A 27,102-nucleotide genomic window follows, 5' to 3' on the forward strand; every position below is an offset into this window, starting at 1 on the left:
GATTCAATGAAGTACAGTTTCACATTGATTTAGAAAAACTTATAAGAAAACTACATCTTAAAGTTTTTTTCAGTGGAGTACCAGCCACTTACGATCGGTCGATTTTATCATCTAAAAGCGTATGGTGTCCCCCTACTCCTCTAGATCCGGTCTTACATGCATTCAAACAGTGTGTTATTAAAGATGTAACAAATTGGCAAGAAAACAACAAACATCTATATAGTTTTAATAATTTGACTACAGAAGAAAGGAAGGCTCTTCACTCTTTGTCTCAAGATCGGTCTGTTGTCATTTCTACAGCTGACAAAGGAGGAGCAGTCGTAGTCCAAGATCATAGCAAGTACCACGTAGAGATTTTACAACAATTACAGGATCCTCTAATTTATGAACGTTTACGATTTGACCCAACCAAAAGATTACAAAGAAAAATACAACAGTTAACCAATCAAGGCCTTTTACAAGGTTTTTTGACACAAAAAGATTATAGATTTTTGAATCCTCCTAACCCGATGGTTCCTATTTTCTATACAGTACCTAAAATACATAAAAATTTAGAAAATCCCCCAGGACGTCCTATTATGTCAGCCCGAGGATCACTTCTAGAGCCTCTGTCTAGCTTCACAGATGAATTTTTAAAACATGAAGTTATGAAATCGGATTCTTATATCAAGGATTCCAAGGACATCATGAATAAACTAGAAAGCATTTCCAAACATAACTTTCCTTTTACATTGGTTTCTCTAGATGTCATATCTTTATATACTTCAATTCCCCAAAGTGAAGCTCTCGATGTCATCAAGGCAACGTTGGAGAAAAGAGTCCAGCCACATTTCATTCCTACCAACTTTATTCTTAATTTAGCACACATTGCTATGAAAGAAAATTTCTTTACGTACAACAAAGAATTTTACCAACAAAAATCGGGAGTAGCAATGGGAGCAGTGTTTGCTCCCTCGGTAGCTAATCTTTATATGTGTGAGTTTGAGAAAGCATGGATTGAAAATTCTCCTTTTGCAACATATATTTTCAAATGGTTCAGATACATAGATGACGTCTTGATGTTGTGGACAGGACCTACAGAAGACCTACACACTTTTTTTGATTGGTTAAATAGTTGCGATGACCATTTAAAATTCACAATAAAGATTTCTACTCAGTCAATAGAGTTTTTGGACTTAAAGATAACACAAACTCCTAATAACTTTGAATTTGATTTATATTCCAAACCTACAGATAGAAATACGTTTTTAAATTTCAACAGCTGTCATCCATATAGTCTCAAGAAAAACTTACCGTTTTCACAACTCCTACGCATTAAAAGAAATTGCACAAAACAGACTGATTATAAGGTACATTCTAAAAAATTTCTTAGTAAATTAAAAGACAGGGGTTACCCTAAGAACATATTACATCAATCAAAGAAGAGAGCCAAATTTGTCCACAGAGAGTGGTTAATGGAAGAAAAACAAAACAGAAGCAATGACCCTGAAGAAGAGATCATGACTTGTGTGCTCAAATATTCCAATGATGGTAGCACTTTAGCTCAGATCTTGAAAAACAATTGGAAAATAGTTCAATCAAACAAAATTTTTGAAAACACTGAGTTAAGAATGGCGTTTTCTAGAGAACGCAATCTTAAGGAATTATTTTCGTCTACCAGGGACACCAATGTAGAGGCTTCTCATAGAAATCTTTTACCTAACGGTTTCCATAAATGTGGCCGTTGCAGCATTTGTGCTTTGACTATCACACAAAATTCTTTCACCAACCCGTCAGACGGAAAAACATATCCAATTAAAAAATTTTTGACCTGCTCATCCGATTTTGTGATATATATCATTCTCTGCCCGTGCAAAAAGATATATGTGGGTATGACGACCAGATGCTTTAAAACACGCATCATTGAACACAAATCCAACATAAAACACAATAGGATGACAGCTCCTCTCGTAGAACATTGCTTCATTGCAAAACACAAATTTGAGGATCTCAAATATTTTTGTATTGACAAAGAGGAAAGTAACATCAGAGGGGGAGATAGAAGAAAACGACTTGCTCAAAAAGAAATTAGGTGGATTTATAGACTACAAACCATGTCGCCTAAGGGTCTTAACAACAATATAGATTGGAGAGTATTTTATTGAATTTCCTAACTAAGATCATCACTGATACGCATATTTTCAAACAAAATTTTATTCACATGGTATCTTTTACGCATGCGCATAGAGTAATTAGATAGCTTATAACAGCGCATGCGTCGGCGTCTCTGATGCTAAAGCGCCATTTTTTGTCTTGTTAACTCGAGACAGCACAAGTAAGTTCATTCTTATATATTTTAAGATTTTATTATTGTAGGCACGCTCACATGTTTTATTCTCAAAAGTTTTATTCTTAAAGGTTTAAGAAATATCTAATATCCTTTTTTCATTTATGTATTTATTTTCAGAAATTTGACCCCTGAAGAAGCCCAATTCGGGTGAAACGGGTCCCGTAGGGTGTATTGGGTGCATTAAGATAAGTGCAATAGATTTATTTTCATACTTATTTTGAGTTTATTTAGCACTTTACAGCACTTTATAGCACTTCACAATATTATTTGCAATTTCGGTACTCAATGATTGATATCTGAACCCGTATATACAACCTTAGTGAAAACTTCATTGATCTAAGAGACGGGTATCTGAGAGTACACTAATACTTTTGGTATCTTAAACCTTAAGTTCTACTAGTCTATTTTTTTGTTTATCTTTGGATTATTTAGACTAAGTACATTGGTTCAATTTAGTAGTCGCTACACCGCTGAGCCATGAGAACTCAGGCAGCCATTCAGGGAGGAAGGGCTCAGCATGAGCGCATAAAGCTTGCTCCTGCCCGACACACTGCTGGATCACCAGGGATTCAAAAAGCTGAAAAAGGTACGTGGGGTGAGGTGGGAGGGAGGTAAAAAAAATTGTTAGAGTCGGCCGGGACAGGAGACAGAAGGGATCCCTCCTGTCCCGGCCTATCAGGTCAGGCGGAGGCCTGCAACAAGTCCAGGAGAGGGGTAGGTGGGCGCTGACCTGAATATAAGACGAAAGGCCCATTTTGGGGTCCAAACAACCTCATCTTATATTTGAGTACATACAGTAGTTCAATTCAGGTCTTAACAAATGTGGCAAAAGGCTATCTACTTACCCCACACGTAGATTATTTTATTTTATTTATTTATTTAATTCAATTTTCTATACCGTTCTCCCAAGGGTGCCCAGAATGGTTTACATGAATTTATTCAGATACTCAAGCATTTTTCCCTGTCTGTCCTGGTGGGCTCACAATCTATCTAATGTACCTAGAACTTAGTTCAGTTTCTTATATCTTATTCCAAGTGTAAATATCCACCTTCAGTTAGTTTAACCACACACTGATTTATCCTAATGACACTGTACTACTCATGTTGTCCTATCTACAACAACTGAAATTGCTCCCTCAGCTATGATGGTGTTTCAAGCAATTGCTCCCTCAGTTATGAAGGTGTTTCATTGTATTGTACAAACAGAATTAACAGATCTATATTATGATACATGCCTATTAAATTGTTTCATTTGTATTAGGCTGACATTGTGAGTTGCATGTTATATGAATGTTCTTCCACGCTAACTATTAATTTATCTGTTTTCTGTTGATATTTATATTTGTTATATGATTAGTTTACAGTGCTATTACTGTATTTTCACGCATATAACGTGCGCGTTATACACAATTTTACAAACCGTGCATAACCTTGCGCGTTATACGCGTGAGCGCGCTATATAAAATTTTTTTTACATAGTTCCCACCCCGCCCGACGCCCGATTCATCATCCGGAAGGACCGCTCGCACCCCCACCGCTCGCACTCCCACCCCAATGGACCGCTTGCACTCCCACCCGAAGAACCGCTCGCACCCCCACAGCCTCCCCCTCCTCCCCCATGGAGAAGCTGTCTACCTTGTTTCCGGATGCCAGTGAGCCCAGCTGCTTCCTCTGCTGGCGGTCATGCCCCTTCTCTGAGCCCTGCTGCGCTGCTTCCTCTTCCGGCGGTCCCGCCCTTTCTCTGACATCGTTGGGGGGAGGGGGGTTTGCGTCGAGGGCAGGAGGGCCTGGGATCCCTCCTGCCCGTAATGTAGTGCGGGGTGGGGGTAGGGGGTCGCCGTGGCCAGGAGGGTTTGGGCTCCTTCCTGGCCCGAACAACTAGCGGGGGGGGGGGGGGGGTCGCCAGGGCCAGGAGGACTTGGGCTCCCTCCTGGCCCGATATTGTCGGGGAGTTGGGGAGTCGGCGGGGCAAGAGGGCTTGGGCTCCCTTTTGCCCCGATCGTGTCAGGGGTGCCGCGGTTGGCTGGGGCAAGAGGGCTTGAGCTCCCTCTTGCGCCGATCGTGTCGGGGGTGCCGCGGTTGGCTGGGGCAAGAGGGCTTGAGCTCCCTCTTGCCCCGATCGTGTCGGGGAGTCGGGACCGCCAAGAGAAAGCAGCAGGACACCGGTAGGAGCTTCTACATGATGGGGGGGTCGGGAGGCTGTGGGGGTGCGAGCGGTCCTTCAGGGTATGGGTGCGGGTGGAAGTGCGTGCAAGCGGTCCTTTGGGGTGGGGGTGCGTGCGAGCGGTCCTTCGGGGTGGGGGTGCGAGCGGTCCTGCGGGGGGGGGGGGGGAATCAGATGTCGGGGGGCATCAGGCTTTCAGGGTGGGGACAGGACTTCAAGGGGGAGAGGAGAGTCGGGGCGGGCGAAAGGAGAGTCGGGGTGGCCAGAAAAGAGTCGGGGCGGACGAAAGGAGAGTCGGGCAGCATGCGCGGTATACGGGTGTGCGCGGTATATAAAAATTTCTGTACATAAATTTGTGTTTTTCGCGTGCTATACCCGTGTGCGCGTTTTACACGGGTGCGCGTTATCTACGTGAAAATACAGTAAATCCTCTCCAAACAAAAAAAGACCAAAAGGGAAATTTGGTAAGCTTAGTTTTGGATGCGGCATCCGCCAACCAAGCGCAAAGTCACAAGGTACGTCGCGCAGCCACACCAAAAGCCATAGACTTGGCAGACGTCCGCACCAAGTCATAGAGAGCAGCCGAGAGGAACAAGGCAGCCATCTCAATATTTGCCGCCACCTGATCCACCATGGACCAGGCATCAGACTCACGATCCAGGACATGCTCTGCCCACCGAAACACAGGGCAAGCCCCCACAAATAGCCGTCTGGACCCCCAAGGCAGAGACATCGCAATTCTGTTTAAGAATGGTCTCCAACTTACGCTCCTCAGAGTCCCGTAAGGCAGAACCGCCTTCAACAGGCATGGTATGCCACTTAGCAATCATTGAGACCACCGCGTCCACCACTGGCAAATTCAAAGTAGCCCTATCCCTCTCCGGGGTGGGATACAAATGAGCCAGGGCGCGCGCTAACCAAAATGGTGCCTCCAGCGTATTCAACTGCGCTAGAATGAGATCCCAAAAATCCTGATGCATGGGAAAAGAACGGGAAGCAGTGTGGATCTCCCTAAAAAGAGGGTCCCCCGCATGCGGGGTCTCTGCTGGCACATCTTCAAAGCGCAGCACCGAGGAGACCTGCTGAATCAGGTCTGGTAGCTCATCCCTCTGAAAAAGGCACCCAATGGACACCTCTTCGCCAGAAGGCGGGAAACCTGACGCCTCGCGAGAGGATCCTGGAATTCCTCCAAAGAGTCCAGGTCCTCATCCAGGCCAACATGCTCCTCTGACCACCAATCCGCAACACAAGCCACCCGCGGGCGCTTGGACGAGGGAGGAGGAAGAGGGGACGCCAACAGAGAAGAAGGCAAAGCCACAGGGGGGTGCAGAGGGAAAGCAACCCTTCAGACCGGCACTACCTCAGGATCATTTTTTTTTCCAGAACAGACTCCACTGGCTCTCAAAGCAGCATGTCTTGCTTGACTTAGGGGGCAAGGCTTACTGCTGAGGCATCTCTAAAAAAAATGTTAGGGAGGTTGAGGAAATAAGGGGAGGGACCCCGCTCAAGACCCGCCGGGTTTGACACCCCTGAGGTCGGACGGACCCCCAAACAGGGCCCACCCAAGTTCAATCCGGCACAAAAATGGGGACAAGGTCCCTAAACAAATTCCAACAGCCCTACCAAGAGAGATGGGTACAGCTCCTCACACCTGCTGAGACTGAAAGAAGACTTATAGGAATAGGGGAAGGTACCTCTTATGTACTAATCCACAGTTTTGTTTCAGTCTCTACCTGATGGTCATGATGAGATATATACCCGCTTGTAAGATTAACCTATACCTGTCTGGAGAGTGCTAAAGAAATTCTTATTTCTACACAATATATTTTATGCAACCACTTGGCTATTTAACCGACCCTATGCCCGACCCTGTTTACCACTTCCTCTAAACCCTCCCCTGTCCTCTACTCACCTTTACTTATGGCCCCTACATACTGTACCTGTATCCTGCTTCCTACTTAAATTGTACCTTGTATCCTACTTACCTATTAAAATTGTATCTTTGCTAGTCGTTTGTACCTATATTTTCTGATTGTCCAGCCCTTCTTTATTGTAAACCGCCTCGAGCTACTACGGCTTTGGCGGTATATAAGAAATAAATTATTATTATTATCATTGTCATTAATTTCACTTCCCACTGATCCTCTGAGGGCACTTAACCATGGATCTCTGGTACACACCCACAATAGACTAGACAAAAACATACACACTTTTTAAACATCAAAAGATTACATTGCGGGGGCATCTCCTTACAACTGACACATCCTTAACCCAGGACCTCTGGTGAACACCCACAATAACATAATAGCGGATTTTTAGACTGCATAACCATGAGTTTGATGCAGTTAAAAAATTATATTAAAAAAAAAAAATACATGTTATAATGTGAAGAATGCAAAGGATCAATAGACTAAACAAACACACACACACTTTTAAACACCACAAGATTACATTGTGGGGACATCTTCTTACAACTGACACATTATTTTCCCATCGAGGACAAAGTTCAGTCCTCTTCTGGGACACTTCACAGATACTGAGGCACCCAGCATCTGGGAGCTCCCAGTCTCATGCTCTTAAGTACGTTAGTCCTTTTTAATCCGTGCTCAGAGCTGAAGAGACCTCTGAAGTATATTAGTGTCCAATGCAGCAAGCATGTCTTTTGGATCTGTCACCTCTGATGCGGATGAACCTGAATCAGACAATAAATGAACTAAAGAGCGTTTTCTTATGCTCTTCAAATCATCTGAAGACTCATAACTGGAGGGGTTTATGACAGGTCCAAGCAATGCAAGCAGGAGCTGTGTCTTACTGTATAATATATGATCTTATCACATCACTTTCATTTCTTAAAGCTGCTAGGTTCATATTGCCAAGAAAAATAACCCTAGCAAAATCAAAGATTCTATTTTTAAAATAAAGGCTCAGCCAACTCACAAGTATAGAAAAGGGAGTGAGAAAGCGAAATATGGAAATCACAAGAAAACTTGTAAGTCAACCACAAAATCTAATAGGTACCAAGAAAGACCTGAATAAATACTTAAAAAAAAAAAAAAAAACAGTTTAGTTACTGCAACAGTAAATATGTCCAGTTGGCTCTGTGGAAGACTAAAATCTGATGTGTCCCTGCTCAGCAACATAGCATAGGAAGCACTGCATAAGCAAGGCAATCTGAGACACAGCTTCTAGAAGAGCTCTGATCCAAGAGAAGCTTTTCCCTGTGTTGCCTCCATTAAATGTCATCACTTGCGAGAACTTGTCATCCTGCTAGTCATCAGTTAAAGTAAAATTAAAAAAAGGGAATATAAAACTTAAGACTAAACTTTTCATAAGAGCTCTCAACAAAGTCAGAAAAACAGTTTCTACATGTTTAAATCATACCACAACACTTTAAAGATTTAAAATAATCTGTAAATGTTGATTCAAAACCATGTACAGGCTATGAGAACATATACAGTGGAACCTTGGATTATGAGCATAATCCGTTCCAGGAGCATGCTCGTAATCCAAAATGCTTGTTTATCAAAGCGAGTTTCCCCCATAGGAAATAATGGAAACTCGCTTTGATACGTTCCCACCCCCCTCGGCCAGCGGCGCTGCTCTATCCCCCCCCCCTGTGATCCGGCACCCTCCCCCCCCGCCGCGATTGGGCACCCCCGCCCCCGCCGATTCTTACTGTCACCTGGGCCTGGGCACCGTCATGTCCTGTGCTTTGGTGCCAGTGCCCGAAGATCGGCCTCCTCTTCTTGCTGGGCCTTGAGCATCTGCACATGCTCAAGGCCTGTGAGTTCACGTTCTCTCTGAGAATCTCGGAGAGAGCGTGAACTCGCAGGCCTTGAGCATGCGCAGATGCTCAAGGCACAGCAAGAAAAGGAGGCCGATCTTTGGGCACCGGCACCAACGCACAGGACATGGCGGTGCTGGTGCCCAGGCCCAGATGACAGTAAGAAGCGGGGGGGGGGGGGGGAGGGGGTGCCCAATCACGGCAGGGGATGCCGGATCACGGGGGGGGGGGGGGGAGGGTGCCGGATCGCGGGGGGGAGGGTGCCATTCGCAAATCAAGGCACCGATTTTGCAAATATTTTGTTCGTCTTGCAAAACACTCGCAAAACGGTGCACTCATAAACTGAGGTACCACTGCACTTTGTTAGGAAACAACAAATCAGATTTTTTTTCAAAATGATTAGTTCAGGCTGGAAAAAAAAAAAAGATTAGTTCATACAGCTAAAATTGAAATAGTGTCATTACTTGCCTCTGGAGGTGCTACTGGAAAAAGTAGTTTTTCCCCCTTCAGCAAACAAGACACATGACTATAGTAACCTATAAGATCAGACAATGAGGAAAAACGTCGCCCTCCAATGTAGTAGTCCCCACACATGGCAATAATCCTGTTAGAGAAAAAATGGCTATAATTAGTAACAAATCTTAAGTGGTGTATATTTAAATTTCAAAATGATTAGCTTCCATAGGGTTTACTGTTGTAATCAATTCTAGAATTTAGATACTACAAAAGGTATTTAGGCTAGATGTGCAGAGATACATCATGTTCTGCTTTTACAAAAGCTATCATTGGTTTACTTGTAGCTTACTAGCATTTTAGCAAAACATACTTGCTACAGAAGAAAACTTATGAACCTATGACAAGGAGACTGGCACTTGCTTGTACAAGGTGGTTTCCCATCTCAAGGGCAATAGACTGTTGATTACATATCTGGAAAGGCAGCGACCACTGACTTGTAACTCATAGTATGTGAATTATATTATTCTGTAAATGCAACTGACATTGCAGAGTTTTGAGAATTAATGTGGTATTGGTGTCTCTGTGTCAGAGGAGTAGATGCTGTGGAGGCAGCCACTCAAAAGTACCAAAAAAATAAAAGTACAAAGTCCAGATTCTAATGGAACTGTACTTCAATATGGGAGTGCTGATAGGGGAGACAAGAAGCAAACGCCAGTATCAACGATGAAGTCAACATACAGGTATCGCACCTACAATACCCAATGACAGAGGATGACCTAGAAAAGAAGCTAAGGGCTTCAGAATTCCGAGAGGCCCTGCCTGAATTGTTACGAGCCACATTTGCCTTGCTTTCCTAAGATTTTTTTTACTTTGGTTTTCAATTGTTGACTTCATCTTACATTTTAGGATTATTTGACTTATGGATAATTTTATATTTTCTATGTGACCGTTTTGTATTTTCTCTATTAGCTACTACCGATATATCATATGTGCCACTGTAATAACTGGTAGGTTAAAAATGTTTTCAAACAAACACCATATCACATTAAAGAAGAAAAAGAGATGAAAACTAACTTTAAATCTCACAAATGAGTGGGAATTGAAAGATGTTCGTCTCCAATCAGGCCATTTGGCCTCTTGAGTTTATTGCCTCCTATAACTGATGCAGCCTCATAGCTGTACAGGGGTAGAATTAATGAGGGCTGCTGAAATTGCTAAGTGTGATCCATGCCATTGGTAAAGATTTAGGGTCCAGATGAGGCAAGCCACATTATCTGACTTATCGCCCAGTGTATATTTTTTTTTGATGTGCATTGCATCTGGAACCTTTTTAAGGTAAGAAAGCTTTTTGTTGGTCTTATAAGGCTAAAATGGGAACCCTGTCTCATATTATTTTACTATAATGATCTCACTGGATATTGGTTGGAAGTATCAACATTTCTCAGAATTTACTTGTACTACAGTATGTGCCATTACATGAGATGGTCATATGGAAATCTCCTCCTTAGCTACATCTCAATCAGAAACACTCAAACACATGGATATTCCCTTATGTTTATCCAAAGAATTGATGTAGGTCACTGAAAGCATACCGATACATAATTGGTGGAATCTTGTATACTTAAACTACAATATGAGGTGGCAGAAAAAAAAGGTGCACTGCAGTACTGTGAAGCCATTTGAACTCCATTAGAGAATTATGTTTAACTTTACATACTGAGTTGCCCAGCATTACGATATTTACAATATAAGTAGATACAATTGTTACCGTGTTTCTCCAAAAATAAGACCTACCCCAAAAATAAGCCCTAGCATGATTTTTGGGGTAGGTCTTAATATAAGCCCTATCCCCGAAAATAAGCCCTAGTTATAAGCAGCCGCTCTTCCCCCCGCCGTGCAGCCGAACCCCCGCTGACCCTCCATCCTTCCCCTCCCAACCGATCCCCGCCGACTGCAACCACAAATACCTTGCTGCAGAGGAGCGTCGGGCCAGCAGCACTCATAGGCTGCTTCTTACTAGGATTATCTGTATTTTCATTACAGTTTGTATTTCAAATCTGTTTAGATACTATAGATGAACTCATGAAATTTAAAAATTGTCAAATTGAATAATTCAGAAAAAAAAAGGATTTTATTCAACAAAAAGATTCAGTAATTTTGTCTGAAAAATATGTCAACCCTTCATTAACACCCAGCATCTCCTATAGCTGTTTATCAGTCTTGCATTACCCTTGAGTAATTTTGATCCATTCAATCAAGCCATCCAGATCCTGATATACACTTCTGCCTCCGTATTCGTGGGGGATGCGGGCAGAACATAGCCGTGAATACCGAAAAATCGTGAATAACTTTTTGCATGTTATTTGCGGTTTTTCAGTAAAATAGACCTGAAAAAAAAAAAATAAACAAACTGTGAATAACCCGACCTGCGATTTGCTCCGTACAAAGCCGGGAGCAGCGATTTCCTCCAGGAACCACCGGGAGCAGCGATTTCCAATGTGAAACGCCAGGTTCAGTGATGAAAATTAGGGGGCTGAGTCGGCAGCTGAAAAATCGCAAATAAGCGAATCCGCAGATACGGAAACCATGGATACAGAGGGAGAAGTGTAAGTACCCCCATGATACTTCCACCACCATGTAAGACAGGGTGAAATACTCATAAGAAGGTAGTTTCAGTTTTAATACAGGCACAAAATCCTTTACCAAAATCCTTGGGACCAGGCATATTTAAGTTTTCGGAATGATAATGTTAAGTTAACCCTCCGACCTTTTCTGCTTTTCGCTACCACTCTAAGTGGAATCAGCAGCTCTTTGCCACTGTACTGCCCTCTAACCTGAATTGCGCAGAGGTCAGGAGAAAAGCATGTGCGTCATGTCAAGGAAATTGACCTGAATGAAAACTGCTTAGACAATCTCCAGTAATAGGTGATATATAAATAAATGAAAATAAAAATTAATATACTTCCAATTCATGTCAAATTTTGGTTTTCAGAATTACAGATAAAGGATCTTTTACCTGTACTGTCATTTTGGCAGAAAGAAAAACAAACATGACATGTTGAGAAACTCCTGAAATCTTGCATCATCTATATGTTCTTTAACAAACCGGAGAGCGATGGTTTATTTTTAGCAGGACTGAATTTCAATTAAAATTTTTAATCCTGATAAGTCATGTCATTAAAGGTGGGACATAGCCAGCAGTCTACTGAGAAGAACATAAGGGGAACATGCATTTCCTCTCCCCGCTCCTCACATTAAGAACATAACAGCAGCCAACAGTGGCCAAGCCAGGTCACAGTACCTGGCAGAAACCCAAATAGTAGCAACATTCCACGTTATGGTTCCAGGACAAACAGTGGCTTTCCATAAGTCTCTCAATAGCAGAATATAGGCTTTCCTCCCAAGAACTTGTCCAAAGCCTGTCAGCTCCCATCCCCTCAGAGATTCTCAGAGAAGGCGGGAGCAGGCAGGCCTTGAGCATGCACAGATGCTAAAGGCCCCACACCAGGTCAGAATACAGTAGACTGCTGCAGCAGGTTTCCAGTACTAATGGTAAGCACTAGGTTGGGGAATAGGGCATGCATGGAGGGTGGCAGTTGCAGGAGTTTGTGTGCAAGGAGGATAGTGGCTTCAAGATTCATAACGGGGGGGGGGGGGGGGTAAAGTGGCATTGTTCTATTGAAGATTACAGCCCTGGTGGTAAGGCCGGCATAAGGGGACGGCAACCAGGGCAGTGCCCTGGGTCCCATGGCTCCAGGAGGCCTTGCAGTCTGGGCATCTTTTTCCCCCTTGTTGGGTCATCTCCCCTGGTGCTTTTTAAAACCAAAGTTTTTGCTCTCAGAGGGCCCCTGATGCGGTAGCCCTGATACTTCTCCTTCAACTCAACTTTGTTTCCACCTGGGCGGCTCGTGTCAGAGGAGGAGTGTCGGGGCTGTCATCTCAGGGGCCCTCAGAGCGAAAATTCTGGTTTTTAAAAGTGCCGTGAAGGTGAAGGGAAGGAAGGGGGATGGCCCAACAAGGAGAAGAGGTTGAGTAGCACTTCAGGCTTATTGTGTGGAGAAAGGGGGAGGGGGAACAGGATGGATGGAAGATGGGGGAGTGAGAGGGGGAGCAGAAGCTGGATGGAAGGGAAGGGGGAGAGAGTACATACTGGATAGAATGAGGGGATAAAGAAAAAAGGGAACATGCTGGATTGGGGGAAGAGGATAGAGTTACTGAGATATTGGAAGGGTAAGGGAAAGAGGTAGCACGTGTAGGTAGACAATGAAAAATGGAATATTTAGGACTGGATAGTAAGAAAGAATTTAATCTAGACAGAGGCAGAAAATAAATTGAGAAGGAAGACCAGGGAAGGGAGATCTTGTTGCCTATTCTCTTAAGAACATAAGAGTTGCCATACTGCGACAGACTGAAGGTCTATCAAGCCCAGTATCCTGTTTCCAGCAGTGGCCAATCTAGGTCACAATTATCCAGGAAGATAGCCAAAAAATAAAACAGATTTTATGTTGCTTAGCCTAGAAAAAAAAGCAGTGGATATTCTCAAGTTTTTGTAGACTGGCTCACCGGGATCACCCAAATTTTGAATCTCTATTTATACCCGAGTCATCCATTTTTCCTCATTTTTTGGGGGTTGGGGGTGGGAAAGGTCAACTGTTAATATTCAGATCGGTTTATATTCGATTATATACAGTAGCTATTCTTAAGAGTAAAAAATATTTCTTCCTATTTGTTTTAAAATATTGCCATATAATTTCATTGAGTGTTCCTGTTTTTTCTACTTTGGAAAGGGTGAAAAAAAAAATTGATTCACATACCATTCTACACTACTCAGGATTTTGTAGATCACAACCATATCCCCCCTCAAACCACTTCTTTTTTCAAGCTAAAGATCCCAATCTCTTTAGTCTCATACGAGAGGAGTTCCATCCCCTTTATTATTTTGGTCATTCTTCTTTGAATATTTTCTAATTCCACTATAACTGGAGGACTTGCCGTACAACGAGAGGCTAGAAAAACTGGGCCTCTTCTCCCTTGAGAAGAGAAGCCAGAGGGGACATGATCGAAACATTCAAGATATTGAAGGGAATTGACTTAGTAGAGAAAAAGAGACTGTTCACCCTCTCCAAGGTGGAAAGAACGAGAGGGCACTCGCTGAATTTAGAAGAGAAAAGATTCCGTACAAACGTAAGGAGGTTTTTCTTCACCCAGAGAGTGGTAGAAACCTGGAATGCTCTTCCGGAGGCTGTTATAGGGGAAAACACCCTTCAGGGGTTCAAGACAAGGTTGGATAAGTTCCTACTGGAACAGAAAATACACAAGTAAGGTTAGACTCTAATAGGGCATGAACGGACTGCTGAGCACGATGGACCACTGGTCTGACCCAGCAGTGGCAATTCTTATGTTCTTATGTAACTCTGAGATATGATGACCAGAATTAAATGCAATACTTAAGGTAGAAGTTGACCATGCAGCAATACAGAACCATTACAGTATTCTTGGTCTTATCTATTATCCTTTTCCAAATAATCTAGCAACCTGTTTGCTTTTTCAGCTGTCATCACATACTGAGCAAAAGACTTCATTATACTGTTTATAATGACACCTAGATCCCGATATAATAATAATAATAATAATTTATTCTTGTATACCGCCACACCCCAAAAAGTTCTAGGCGGTTCACATCCATTAATTAAGATCCGTGCTGACACACGGATTTACAATATTTTGAACAGAGTTACAGCAGTGAAGAAAGGGAGCGTGGGAGCGATATACAGAGTTTTATCAAAAGTATAAGCAGCAATAAAGGGAGGGAATGAAGGTAAAGGAAAGATAGGAGAGAGATCAAGTAGGGGGAGGGAGGGAGTAAAGAGGGCCGGGGGAGAGAGGAGAAGGGGGTAGGTGCAGGTGGAAAGGGGTTAAAGGGCCTATTCTCGGAAAAGGTGCGTTTTGAGTAATTTTCTGAAGCTGAGGTAGGTGGGGGCCTCGAGTACCATTTGTGCTTGCCAGGGGTTCAGTTTAGCCGCCTGGTAAGCAAAGGTTTTGTCAAAAAATCTTTTGAGATGACATAATTTTAAGGAGGGGGAAGACGAACAGCTGAGTTCTGCGGGAATTCTTGTTGGTGGGATTCAAAGTGAAATGCTGATTGAGGTAGTTAGGTAAAAGGCCGAGAGCTGTTTTGTAGCAGAAGCAGGCGAATTTGAATAAGACTCTGGATTCAAACGGCAGCCAATGCAGTTGATGGTAGAAAGGAGTGATGTGGTCCCATTTCTTTAGGCCGAATATGGGGCGGACGGCAGTGTTTTGGATCAATTTTAGCCTCCTTGTGGTTTTCTTCGTGGCGTTCAAGTAGATGATATTGCAATAGTCCAGTACACTGAGAACGGAGGACTGTACCAGTAGTTGGAATGAGGTGTCGTCAAAGTATTTTTTTATGGTGCGCAGTTTCCAGAGTACCATGAAACATTTCTTGACAGTAAGATCAGTGTGATTTTCAAGAGAAAGATGTTTGTCTAGGGTGACTCCCAGGATTTTTACTGTTTGTTCAAGGGGGAAAACCAGTCCTTTCACTCGGATTGAGGCGTCTTTGATTTTGTCATTGGGTGTGGCAAGGAAGAATTTTGTTTTGTCTGGGTTTAGTTTTAGTCTGTAGGAGCACATCCAGAGCTCTATCTGGTTGAGTATGCTTGTAATGTAAGTGAGTATGTGTCACTTTGCATTTCACCACATTAAATTTCATCTGCTACAAGGTGCTACCCAAAAGTTCAGGGAATTCAATTGTAAAAAAAAAAAAATTGCTTACCGAAACTCCTAGTTTCCACCATCTCCTTTGAAGTAGTCCCCTTGAGAATGTATACAGCGATACCAGCATTTTTCCCATGAGTCCATGCATCTATGGAAGCCATCTTGAGTGAATGCCTTGAGGACCTCCTGCGATTCTGCCTGGATCTCTTCAATTGTGTTAAAATGGTGCCCTTTCAGTCGCAATTTCATTTTGGGGAATAGGAAAAAAAAAAATCACAGGGGGCAAGGTCAGGCGAATAGGGAGGGTGTGTAATCACTGTAGTGTTTCTGAAAGTCAGGAATCATTAAACAATGAGTGATGTGTGGAGGAGCAACCAATTTTTGCTTTTCCACTTGTTTGGGCGTTTGCGCTGAATGCTCTAGCTCAACCGCTTCAAAACCTCACAATAAAACTAACTATTGACGGTTTAACATGGTAATTCCTTGTGAATAAGACCGTGAATGTAAAAAACAAAAACAAAAACAAAAAAAACCCTATCAATATCGACTTGACGTCGCTGCACACTTGACGTGCTTTTTTCAGCCAGGATGATTGTGGCGACTTCCACTGCGACGGCTGCTGCTTAGTCTCTGGATCATAACCATAAACCCATGATTCATCACCAATTATGATGTGGGAAACGAAGTTGGGGTCATCTCCGACTTGTTCGAGTTCCGAACAGACAAACACGATGGGCCTTCTCTTAACAGTCTTGCACGTCAAATTTTGCAGAAATACATCTCATGTTCAATTCATCCAACAAAATTTGTTAAACTGTCCTGTATGACTGTCTTATCTCACAAACATCGTGGATAGTTTGCCTACGATCTGCAAGGATAGTCTCACAAACTTTTTCTATGGTTTCAAGTGTTGTGCTTGTTGACGGTCATTCAGAACAGATGTTCGTTCATCTGTCCTTGAAGCGTTTGTACCAAAGAAAGGTTTTGTTTTGTTACATGGCATTATCTCCAAAGGCTTCCTGGATCATACGATGGGTTTCTGCAGCAGTATTTTAAAATTTGAAACAAAATTTGATGCAGATTCTTCGCTCAGTAAAATCTGTCATATCGAAATCTACTGAGTCACTAAAACATAATCTTACAAAATCGCACAGAACAAAACACGACCATTCAGCTGCACACCCGTTGGCACACTGATTCACAAAGCATACTGCTAGACATCTCTAGCGGTGGAAGGGCATACTGTATCTAATTTGCGCACGCTGTTCACATTCCCCGAACTTTTGGGTAGCACCTCATATTTGGATGCCCAGTCATCCCATTTCCAAAGGTCTTCCTGCAATTTTTCACAATCCTCATGTGTTTTGACAACTTTGAATAGTTTAATGTTATCTGTACATTTAATCACCTCACTTGTTCCAATTTCCAGACCATTTATAAATATTACACTACAAAACTCAAATTATCAATTTCCAAAAATTGCTTTAACAAGCACGGATAAGAATAGTTCTTTATGAAGAATTAAACTGTTTGTGTGGTATAGACAGTACCTGTGTCTGATATGCCTCATCAAGCTGCTGACCTTGATCAATTTCTAGGACATCAGATGAAATATAGTCACAGGGAAATCTAAACTACCCTATGTTAAAAACGTCAGCAGATGCTGTTTGATCCACTACTACCAGTCAAACTGCAGTCAAAGAACTTAACCAGAGAAATTCTAACCAAGAGGAGAAGGAGAAGCAAAATGACAAGACTGCAACAACAACAACAAAAAAAAGTAAAAAGCAGATTTTGGTAAGAAAAAAGCAAACCTTCTCTCTGGGGGAAAAAAAAACAGGAGATGGAAAAAGCCCCTTGCCAACAGCAAAAGCAAGGGAAATTCCAGATAGGTTCAGTCGGCTGTTCAAAGTTCTACAGCCTTGTAAACAGTGCCCCAGCCTTCGTCAGACGACATCACTGACTTGCAATCTTATCTTGCTTGTCCTTGGAAAAGTGCTATGATCAATGCAAGACAATATATATATCCACAATGCTGAAGCTATGCCAAAAAGGCAGAATACAGTAATGGAAATACTTTTTCCCTACTATAAATCTGAGCTACTTCCTATGACATGAATCACTGTGAAAGTTTTTATTTTGGGGTTTTTTTTTTTGGTTTGTTTTTTTTGGGGGGGTTTAAAGATCCAAATTCCTGCCATTTCTTATTAGGTGAGAGAATTCTGACCACTTTGGCCTGTATCAGGTAAAAATCTCCAAACTGATTAAGCCCTGGTAAATTAGCTTTAGTGTTCGTTTTCAGCAGGCTATTTGGAGACTTCCCACTCAAGATAACCTGTCCCTATCCATTATGATTTGAAGGATTCTGGTGTTCAATGTCACAACTAGCTAATGGAGAATGTGGCGTAGTGGTTAGAGATAAATCCTTCGCAGCGAGGTTGTGGGTTCAAATCCAATGCTGCTCCTTGTAACCATGGGCAAGTCACTTAATCCTCCACTGCCCCAGTTACATTAGACAGATTGTGAACCCATCGGGACAGATAGGGAAAATGCTTGAACTACCTGTATGTAAACCACCGAGTATGGTTGTAAAACTACAAAAAGGGAGGTATACAAGTCCCAATCCCTTTCCCTAGTGGTTTACAAAAATCTTCAACCCACCCAACAAGGAGGTCTTTTAAACCAGTAACTAGATTACTAGCTATTTCAGCAGATGGTGGGTGGTTCTTCTAAGCACAAAAATGACTTCCAATGGAGGCAACTATTAAACCTTCTGAGAAATGGAGTGTTTATAAAGTATAGCACGATGCTCATTCATGAGCTCTGCTACTTCACTGACCTCATCTCCACTGCAAGGTTCATCAGTGAATTTTCCTGAACCACCTCATGAAAACATGAGGACTACAACTAGGGAAGAACTAGGACTGGATTTCACACAGGAGGTAAATATCTAAGACTTTGGCCCAAATATCTAGAGACAAGTACAGTGGTACCTTGGTTTACGAGTGCACCGGTTTGCGAGTGTTTTGCAAGACGAGCAAAACACTCAGCAAATTTTTGTCTCGTAAACCGAGCACTGCCCCGATAAACGAGCACTCAGCAAGGGTGGCCCAGGGGTGAGTACTTGCCTGCGGGTGCTGCAGCGATTCCAAAGTGGTGCCTTCCTTCCCTCGGGGTCCCTGTGTGGCTGCCCTCCTGCTTCGGTCGATGCCTCTGCCATCGGTCAGCGCCTCCCGGCTCCCATCTAAGCCTGCCGCCATCCTGAATGAGCATGCGCACGGCTTCACCTCTCTTCTCCTAAGTCAGCCGCTGCCCCGACAACACGCTCACCACGTATAAGCACGCAGCATATGTCTCAAAGCCCTTGTCCAGATCAAGTAAGAACGTATGCTCACTCTTGGGCCTGTTCTCTGATTGAGAAGATTGAATTTTGAGGACTCTCCAGCATAGCTTGACAATTAGCAAGATTCTACGGTCTTACTGCAGTATCTAAGTCAGCTCCAATGAGAAGAACTTTTATTCTCCAGAAGAATTCTAACCTTCTAAGCCTGAATTACCAAGTTTTCACGTTCCAAATCGATATGGCCTTGTGACAGATTTTTATAGCAAATCCTAAGATGGAAATCACCTGTTTGCACTTAGGACAGAACCTGGCCTACTTCCCTTAAATAAGGAAAACTGAAGTAGCTATGTCTGAGAAAGGCATTTTTCTTCTAAAGAGAAGAGTTAACATACATTTGGACAGGCAGACTTGCTGGCGTGACTGATTTGAAGGTAACTATGGTCCTGCTAAACAATGGGAGGAAAAAGTTTTACAAATGAACACAAGAACTGCTGCTGCTGGGTCAGACCAGTGGTCCATCATGCCCAGCAGTCTGCTCACTCACGCAACGGCTCTTAGGTCAAAGACCAGTGCCCTGAGTCTAGCCTTATCTGCGTTATGTTCTGGTTCAGAAGGAACTTGTCTAACTTTGTCTTGAATCCCTGGAGGGTGTTTTCCCCTATAACAGCCTCTGGAAGAGCGTTCCAGTTTTCTACCACTCTCTGTGTGAAGAATAATTTCTTTACGTTTGTACGGAATCTATCCCCTTTTAACTTTAGAGAGTGCCCTCTTGTTCTCTCTACCTTGGAGAGGGTGAACAACCTGTCTTTATCTACTATGTCTATTCCCTTCATTATCTTGAACGTTTTTGATCATGTCCCCTCTCAGTCTCCTCTTTTCAAAGAAGAAGAGGCCCAGTTTCTCTAATCTCTCACTGTACGGCAACTCCTCCAGTCCCTTAACCATTTTAGTCGCTCTTCTCTGGACCTTCTTGAGTAGTACCGTGTCCTTCTTCATGTACAGTGACCAGTGCTGGATGCAGTATTCCAGGTGAGGGCGTACCTTGGACCGGTACAGCGGCATGATAACCTTCTCTGATATGTTCGTGATCCCCTTCTGTGATCCCCTTCTTAATCATTCCTAGCATTCTGTTCACCCTTTTCGCCGCCGCTGCGCATTGCGCACACGGCTTCATTGACTTGTCGACCAGTACTCCCAAGTCTCTTTCCTGGGGGGTCTCTCCAAGTACTGCACCAGACATCCTGTATTTGTGTATAAGATTTTTCTTACCGACATGCATCACCTTACACTTATCCACGTTAAACCTCATTTGCCATGTCGCGGTCCATTTCTCGAGCATGTTTGTCACATTGCAAGTCTTCGCAATTCTTCAGCGTCCTCACTACTCTGAATAACTTTGTATCGTCTGCAAATTTAATCACATCGCTCGTCGTACCAATTTCCAGGTTGTTTATAAATATGTTGAAAAGCACAGGTCCAAGCACCGAACCCTGCAAGTATCCTATTTACAATGACTATAAGCAATATACAACAACTATACAGGCAGTGAAAAGCATTTAGGCATTTCCAGAAAGCTCTATAACAGGAGGTTCTCAACCTAATCTTAGGACACAGCAAGACAGACTGTTTTTCAGATATCCACAATGAACACAAATGAGAAATCTGCATGCATTTGGAAAATCTTGAACTGTAACTAAGGCAAATTGTAACCTGTAAATTATATAGAATCCTAGTATATAAGCTAACCCAAATATAAACCGAAGTAACCCTTCCCCCCCAAAAAAAAGGAGAAATAAAGTTTGACTCTCACATAAACCGGGAGGTTAATATTCAAGTGCCCTGCCATGCACCCAGCCCCCCTGCCTTCCTGCCCCGACACCCTCCCTCCTTTCCTCCCGATGCCTTGCAGGCCTCCACCGGGCCTGCCGTAACAACTAGTGGGCCAACAGGAGGGATCCTTCCTGCCTCCTATCCCAGCTGACTGATAAAAATTACTTCCCTTCCAACTTCCTCATGTACCTTTAAAATCCTCAGTGGTCCAGCAATGAACCGAGCAGGGGCGATCTTTCCCATGCTCCTGTCCTGTGCAGAGCTGCTAGTGAGTGGGCCTCACGAGAACTTGCAGCAGCCACTCACTAGTGGCTCTGTAGGAGGAAGGAGCGCGGAAAACCGCTCCTGCACCAGTTCACAGATGGACCAAAAGGGATATTAAAAGGTACACTGGGGAGGCGAGGGAGGTATAAGTTGTAACATTCAGCTGGAACAGGAGGCGGGTGGGATCCCTCCTGTTCCGGCCCACCGCTGGACCACCAGGTCTTACGGCAAGCCCAATGGAGGCCTGCAACAGTTCTGGGAGGGTGAGTGGGTGGGCACTGACCCAAATATAAGCCGAGACCCCCATCTTTGGGCCATTTTTTTGGCCCAAAAGTCTCAGCTTATATTTGAGCATATGGTACGTGTCGTGTTACAAGTTTTTATTCTATCAAAAAAATGAGCAAATTAACAACTGTATATTATGGATGCCAACCTGTAACCTGTTCTGAGCTCTTTGGGGAGGGAGGGAGAGATAGCTAGATAGATAGAGCATATTCAAAGTTTCTCATATTCATTGTGGATTGAGAAGCTCTGCAATAGACGAACCTATTTGCTCAGCACAACATAGAGGCACATGACCCATATGTGGGACTCTGCAAACCTGCTTCTGTTTATATGCTAAGCAAGCACAAAGTTTGTTGTGGCTCATAACACCAGAAGTCAGCAAAAAACAAAATTAGACAACTCATTAATTCAGGCAAGTTCCACATTGATACAATGCTATTTGTAAAATTTTATCATGTAAACATTAAACAACCTGAAACCTTAATGTTATATCTACAACTACTGGGTTGATACACTAATCCTGAAGTCAAAAAATATTGAATGAAATGCACAAACATACCTAAAATGATTAACGACGTTTATTTTACTAAGAAATGATAGTACAAATGATCCTGGCCTTCGGTCACTCTCCCTTATGAGGTAACTACCAGGTCTTCCTGCTTGACGGAGACGTTCCTCTGCAATTGTTCTGTCCAGTTTTCCATGGTACCACCTGTTTAAAATAAAACACATACAAGTTTATTAAAATAACTCAAATTTGGGGAAAAAAGTATAGTTGCCACCATACTTAAAGTCTGCAAAACAAAGGAAATATTAGCATCCACTTAGTAGCATAAAAGTACAGAGAATTTATTGTAGAATGCCAGCAGTACAACTGCCGGATTTTGTTCATCTTCTAACAGGAAATTTAGCCACATCCAGAAGTGCTAGGAAAGCAGGGTCAAGAATCATCAAATTTTTATTCTTTTTAGGACCCCTTGACTACTCTTCCCAGCAACCAATACTATTGCTTCTTTCAGCAACTGCTGCTCCTTCTGAACCTGATTTTAGGTGAGAGATCTGCATGGAATAAAAACAGCACATGTAAACCTATTCTGTATTCATTATAGATATCCTGAAAATCAAAATGGCTAGGAGCTCTTTGCACCAAGCACACACTTAAGGCCTCTCACCAACATCGTGACCTTAGAATTACAGGGTTCTAAGTGACAATTTTCAGTATTTTTAACTCGATGACTTCCAGGTTCTATCTGATATGTAGATATTACAACACTCACGAGGATTTATTACAACTTAACCGTTCCTTCATTTCATAAAAAAATTACTATTATGTACAGAAATTAAGTCTATGCATGGGATTACAAGGTTCTAACTGCGAGAATGACTTTCGGTACAGTTAGAACCATGTAATTCTAAGGTCACGAACTGGGAGACAAACAAACATGTGACACTCACTGAAAGAGACTGGATAGCCCCCATCTCGCTGCTGGACTGCTGCCAGCATCTTAATATTGGTAATTTCTTTCTTAAGTTGCTAAGGGGGTTGGAGGAATATGTACTCCAAGTTCCCCTAAGATTGATAGTTATGTTAGGTTATGGTAATGTTTAATTTTTATTATTATGCTGTAATTGGTAGGTTACCCTCCAAGAATTTCTCAGACTATTTCTTAAGAGCTAATTACTAGCTAATTATATTTGTAGCCTTCTAAATGGGGTTTCTCTGCCCCTTCCTCCTGCACCCCTTGGAACACAGCTGTCGTTCTGCTGACAAAACTGCACAAAAATGGCATAATGCAAGGGCAGTTTAGAGGCAGATGGAAACTTTGGGGGGGGGGGGGGAAAGTTAAAAATCCAATATGGCTGTTGCCATAAAAATTGCACCAAAAACGGCCCATGGGAGCTTCCCTGAAACTAAAAAAAAAATAAAATCAGAAAAAGAGGTTTTAGAGGTGGGGAGACCTAATTCTACCCCAAAAAACCCTCAGACCTACTTTTTTCTGAACTCCTGATTTTCCCCATAGGGAATAATGGGTGCACACATTGTGGCTTAACTGTCTGTTAGCTTGTAACAGCCTGCCTGCAGGGAAAGAATTTCTACCTCAGAAGACAAATTTATCACTGGAAATCTTCTAGCTGCCTGTCAAAGGGACTCCGACAGAAGACTCCAACCTCCCTAAATCTGCATGGCATGGCATGTCAGAGGGAGAGGATACAAAGACAGCTCCTTGATACCCAAAGAGTTGTTACACAGGGGCCCCATAAACTACGCGCAAGCCTCTGATAAATCCGAAGACGAGCAAGCTCCCAGGGGAACGGACACCAAGCTTTCGATGGATCACAAGCAGGCTGGCTCCACAGGTACTCTGAGATTGGTCTGTGAGCAGCAGCCCACCCTCTCTGGCCTGCGCCCTTTCCCTGGCAAAGTAGCCTCAAAAAGGGGATCTCCAGGCACCAAAGCCAAGCAGAAAACGGCGGATAAGAATACTTGAAAATAATTTAAAAAAAGCAGAGCAGAAGGGGAGGAGTTGAAAGATATGAGAGACACCCTTCTGCAAGGTTCATGACTAGAGGAGAACAGCTTCAATACATAATCATATGTGTTTACAACAGAAAAAGAGATTAGGTTCTTACCTTGCTATTACTTTTTCTAGTAGATAGGTGTGTTATTCTGGACAAGCAGGTAAAATCCCAGTGCTTGAGAGCAGTGCAGAAAGACTCCACTCAAGCTTTTGAACCCTCCCCCCTACTTCAGAGGGCTCTGCTGCCCCCTTCAGTTTGTTCCAAAGAAACACCTGTGAAAGAGGGGTAATGGAGAAATTCCCCAAGGAACAAGTCTGTTCTCCTCTGAAAACATAATGGACATGTTAAACTCTGTCATTGAACAATTAAAACATGAAAACATGGCAACAATCATTTATGTAGCTCAAACAATACCCCAGAATATTATAGAAATTCTGCATACCTTTAAGGTCTGACTGACATCCAAATGTCAGGTTGCATTCAAACTTTCTGATTGAGACAGTAGGCAGACTCAAAACACAAATGACAGGGCGGGCCTCCAGAATGATACACCTATCTCCTAGAAAAGATATTAGCAAGGTAATAACGTCGCTGTTGGTCGATTTTCTGGCCTTCTGGAACAGCGATTGATATGCCAAGCAGTTTACATGCAAATTATTTGCATGGAGGTCCCATCCGATCAGTCACTCAGAGCGACTGACATGTGCAGAGCCGGTTTGGGGTAGCCCTAACAGTTGAGTGGCAAGGGAAGCCCCAAAGCAGCTTCCTGCCATTCAGCTGTTGGGGCTTTTAACTTTTAATGGCACAGATGTTGTGCGTGTGTACACTCCAAAATGGCAGGCCTTCCCCCTCCCAGTGCATCATATGATTAAGGCATGGGAAGGGGCCTTAGGCGTCTGAGCCAATCAGGGCCTTAGGCCTCTTCCCGTGCATCACATGATACACTGGGAAGGCCTGCCATTTTGGAGTGGAGAGCCTCTAAACAGGAGGGACCGATCATCTCTCCTGCTGTCAACTTCTGAGACTGGTACGGAGAGGTTTGGTAATGGTAATGGGGGGGCAGGGGACAAGGACATCCCTCCTGCCTCCATTCCAGTTCGTCCAGGTGGGGGGGGGGGTTGTCGGGGATGGCCATCAACAGTTATGGGGAGGTGGGGGCAGCACAGCATATTTTTTTATGCACATTAGAGAATAACACATGGAAACAAATTTTTCCCCATCCTCACGGGAACTCATTTTCCCATTCCGGACAGTTCTTTCCTGTCCCTGCCCCATTCCTGCAAGCTCTGTACTCATCTGCACAAGCCTTACACACTTTAAAATCATAAGTGTTCAAGGCTTGTGTGGTTAAGGCAGAGCTTACAGGAATGGGGCATACACAGGGGCAGCAACAAAACTCACGGGGACGGAATGGGGAAAAATTTGTCCCCATCTCATTTTTTTAATGCACATCCGGCCAGCTGTTTTTTTTTTTTTTTCAGGTCGGTAGGAGCAATCACTATTTTTGTGCAATGTTAGAGCATCAATCGGTTGGCTAGTTTGCATGGCATGTCATTAATATTGAACTTATTTGCATGGCCGGATAGGAGAATAAGCAATTGCAGGGAAAAACACAAAGTGAGCTATTTTGTGCATCGGGTTGGCAAATATGATCGGTCACGATTGGAGACTTTAGTGCATCTAGCCCCTAATCTTTTTCTATTGCAATAGGTATGTCATTCTGGATGAGCAGGACATACAAAAGCAGTCCCAGAATCTAGGACAGGACCACTACACTGGCCTGTAACACTGAGGACCCAAAGGCATCATCCTCCCTTGCTACTACCTACACTCTGTAAAACTCAAAAGAATGTATATAGAGTGAACCACGTCGCTGCCCTACAAATCCTTTCAGGGGAGACCACCCGAGCTTCTGCCCACAAAGAAGCCACGTTTCTAGTCAAATGAACCTTTATGGAAACCAGTGACTGCTTCCCATAAATATCTGCTGACAATCTGGAAATCGTGGCCTTGGAAGCCGGTGCACTGTGTCTGGTTGGATTTAAGCACAAAGAGATGGTCGGATAGCCTGAACTCATTGGTGACCTTAAGATATCGGAGAAGTACTCTTAACATCCAGCTTTTTCAGAATCAGTCCTCCTCCTTGGAACCCGTGGATTGGAATGCCAGCAATCTGACTGTCTGATTCACATAGAACGCCGAAACAACCTTTGGCAAAAAAGATGGTACGGTGTGCAAAGAAACTTCCGCTTCAATGAATTTAAGGAAAGGTTGTCTGCAAGAAGGGCTTGTAGCTACGAGACCCTTCTTGCTGAGGTAATGGCCACAAGAAAAACTGCCTTGAGCATCAGGTCCGTCAAAGACGTTTCCTTCAGCATCTCGTATGGAGTTTGGCCAAGATCCCATAAAGCCATGTTGAAGTCCCATGAAGGGAATGGAGGTTTTACCAGGTACCTGAGATGCAGTGCTCCCTTTAGAAATCTGGCTATGTCTGGATAAGAAGCTAATGTAGCTCTTCGGTCACAAGCCCTAAAATAAGAGAGTCCTGCTACCTGGACTCTAAGGGATGCCTTAGTTAATCTCTTGTCAAGGCCAGCCTGGAAGAAGCACATAAGCCAGAGAACAAATTGATATCAAGTCAAATTGATTAACCAGACCTCAAATACCCAAGGCACTACTTAGTAATTTTTCATGCCCTTACTGGGGTGGTAATTCATCATTGGTCTTGGTAAAGTGACATGTGCTCAAATCTTTTTAATTTGATGACATTTAATACATATAAAGTGCATTTAGTGCTTAAGGTGCTAAAGAAAGGAAGGCACTTATCTTTTGTGCCCGACGGTTGCCCAACCGTTTCACACCATGTTTCGTCAGGGGCTATGCCTCCTTTGAATATATGCACCAAAAATTATATACAACACTCTGAATACGCAAAAATAACCAGCACCCACACAGCTTGTCTTATATACCATTCTCCAGTAAAACAAGGAAAAACATGAGAAACCATGGATGACAGTCATATATTCCACGCTACATGAGGAATCAGAAGGTGATACAGTGCCGATCTTATGCTCATCATGCCATGCTTTTAGATCTGATGCTATTGGAACATCTGAAAAATGTATTTAAGCCCTTTTACCACTATTCCATGAAAAAGTAGCTTCACCAGGAATGATATGACATGTAATAAAACAAATGAGCATCTTAAAGCCACAAAATACCAGTCTTGGTTGTAGACCAATCACTTTTTGCCACTGAAGAGTCCAGCATACCTTTCCTAAAATGTTTAGAAAGACAAGTTTCTTGTAATGTTAGGAGGGCTTCGTATTGAAATGACTCTGTAGGCTGCTATTGGAAAACTCCTGTGTGGGTCTGAATGGTTTGAA

General features: G+C 43.1%; 1 protein-coding gene across 1 annotated transcript in view; it reads right to left on the reverse strand.

Moving 5' to 3' along the window:
* Positions 1-27,102, reverse strand: part of RASA1 (RAS p21 protein activator 1) — a 207,809-nt gene that overhangs the window by 175,080 nt on the left and 5,627 nt on the right. The window contains exons 2-3 of the mRNA XM_033922545.1: positions 21,756-21,908; positions 8,746-8,881 (exon numbers count right to left, since the gene is read on the reverse strand). Coding sequence (XP_033778436.1) covers positions 8,746-8,881; positions 21,756-21,908 — 289 coding nt within the window. The remainder of the gene's footprint in view (positions 1-8,745; positions 8,882-21,755; positions 21,909-27,102) is intronic.

The sequence above is a fragment of the Geotrypetes seraphini genome, chromosome 1 (genome assembly GCF_902459505.1).
Source record: "Geotrypetes seraphini chromosome 1, aGeoSer1.1, whole genome shotgun sequence".
Taxonomy (NCBI): Eukaryota; Metazoa; Chordata; class Amphibia; order Gymnophiona; family Dermophiidae; genus Geotrypetes; species Geotrypetes seraphini.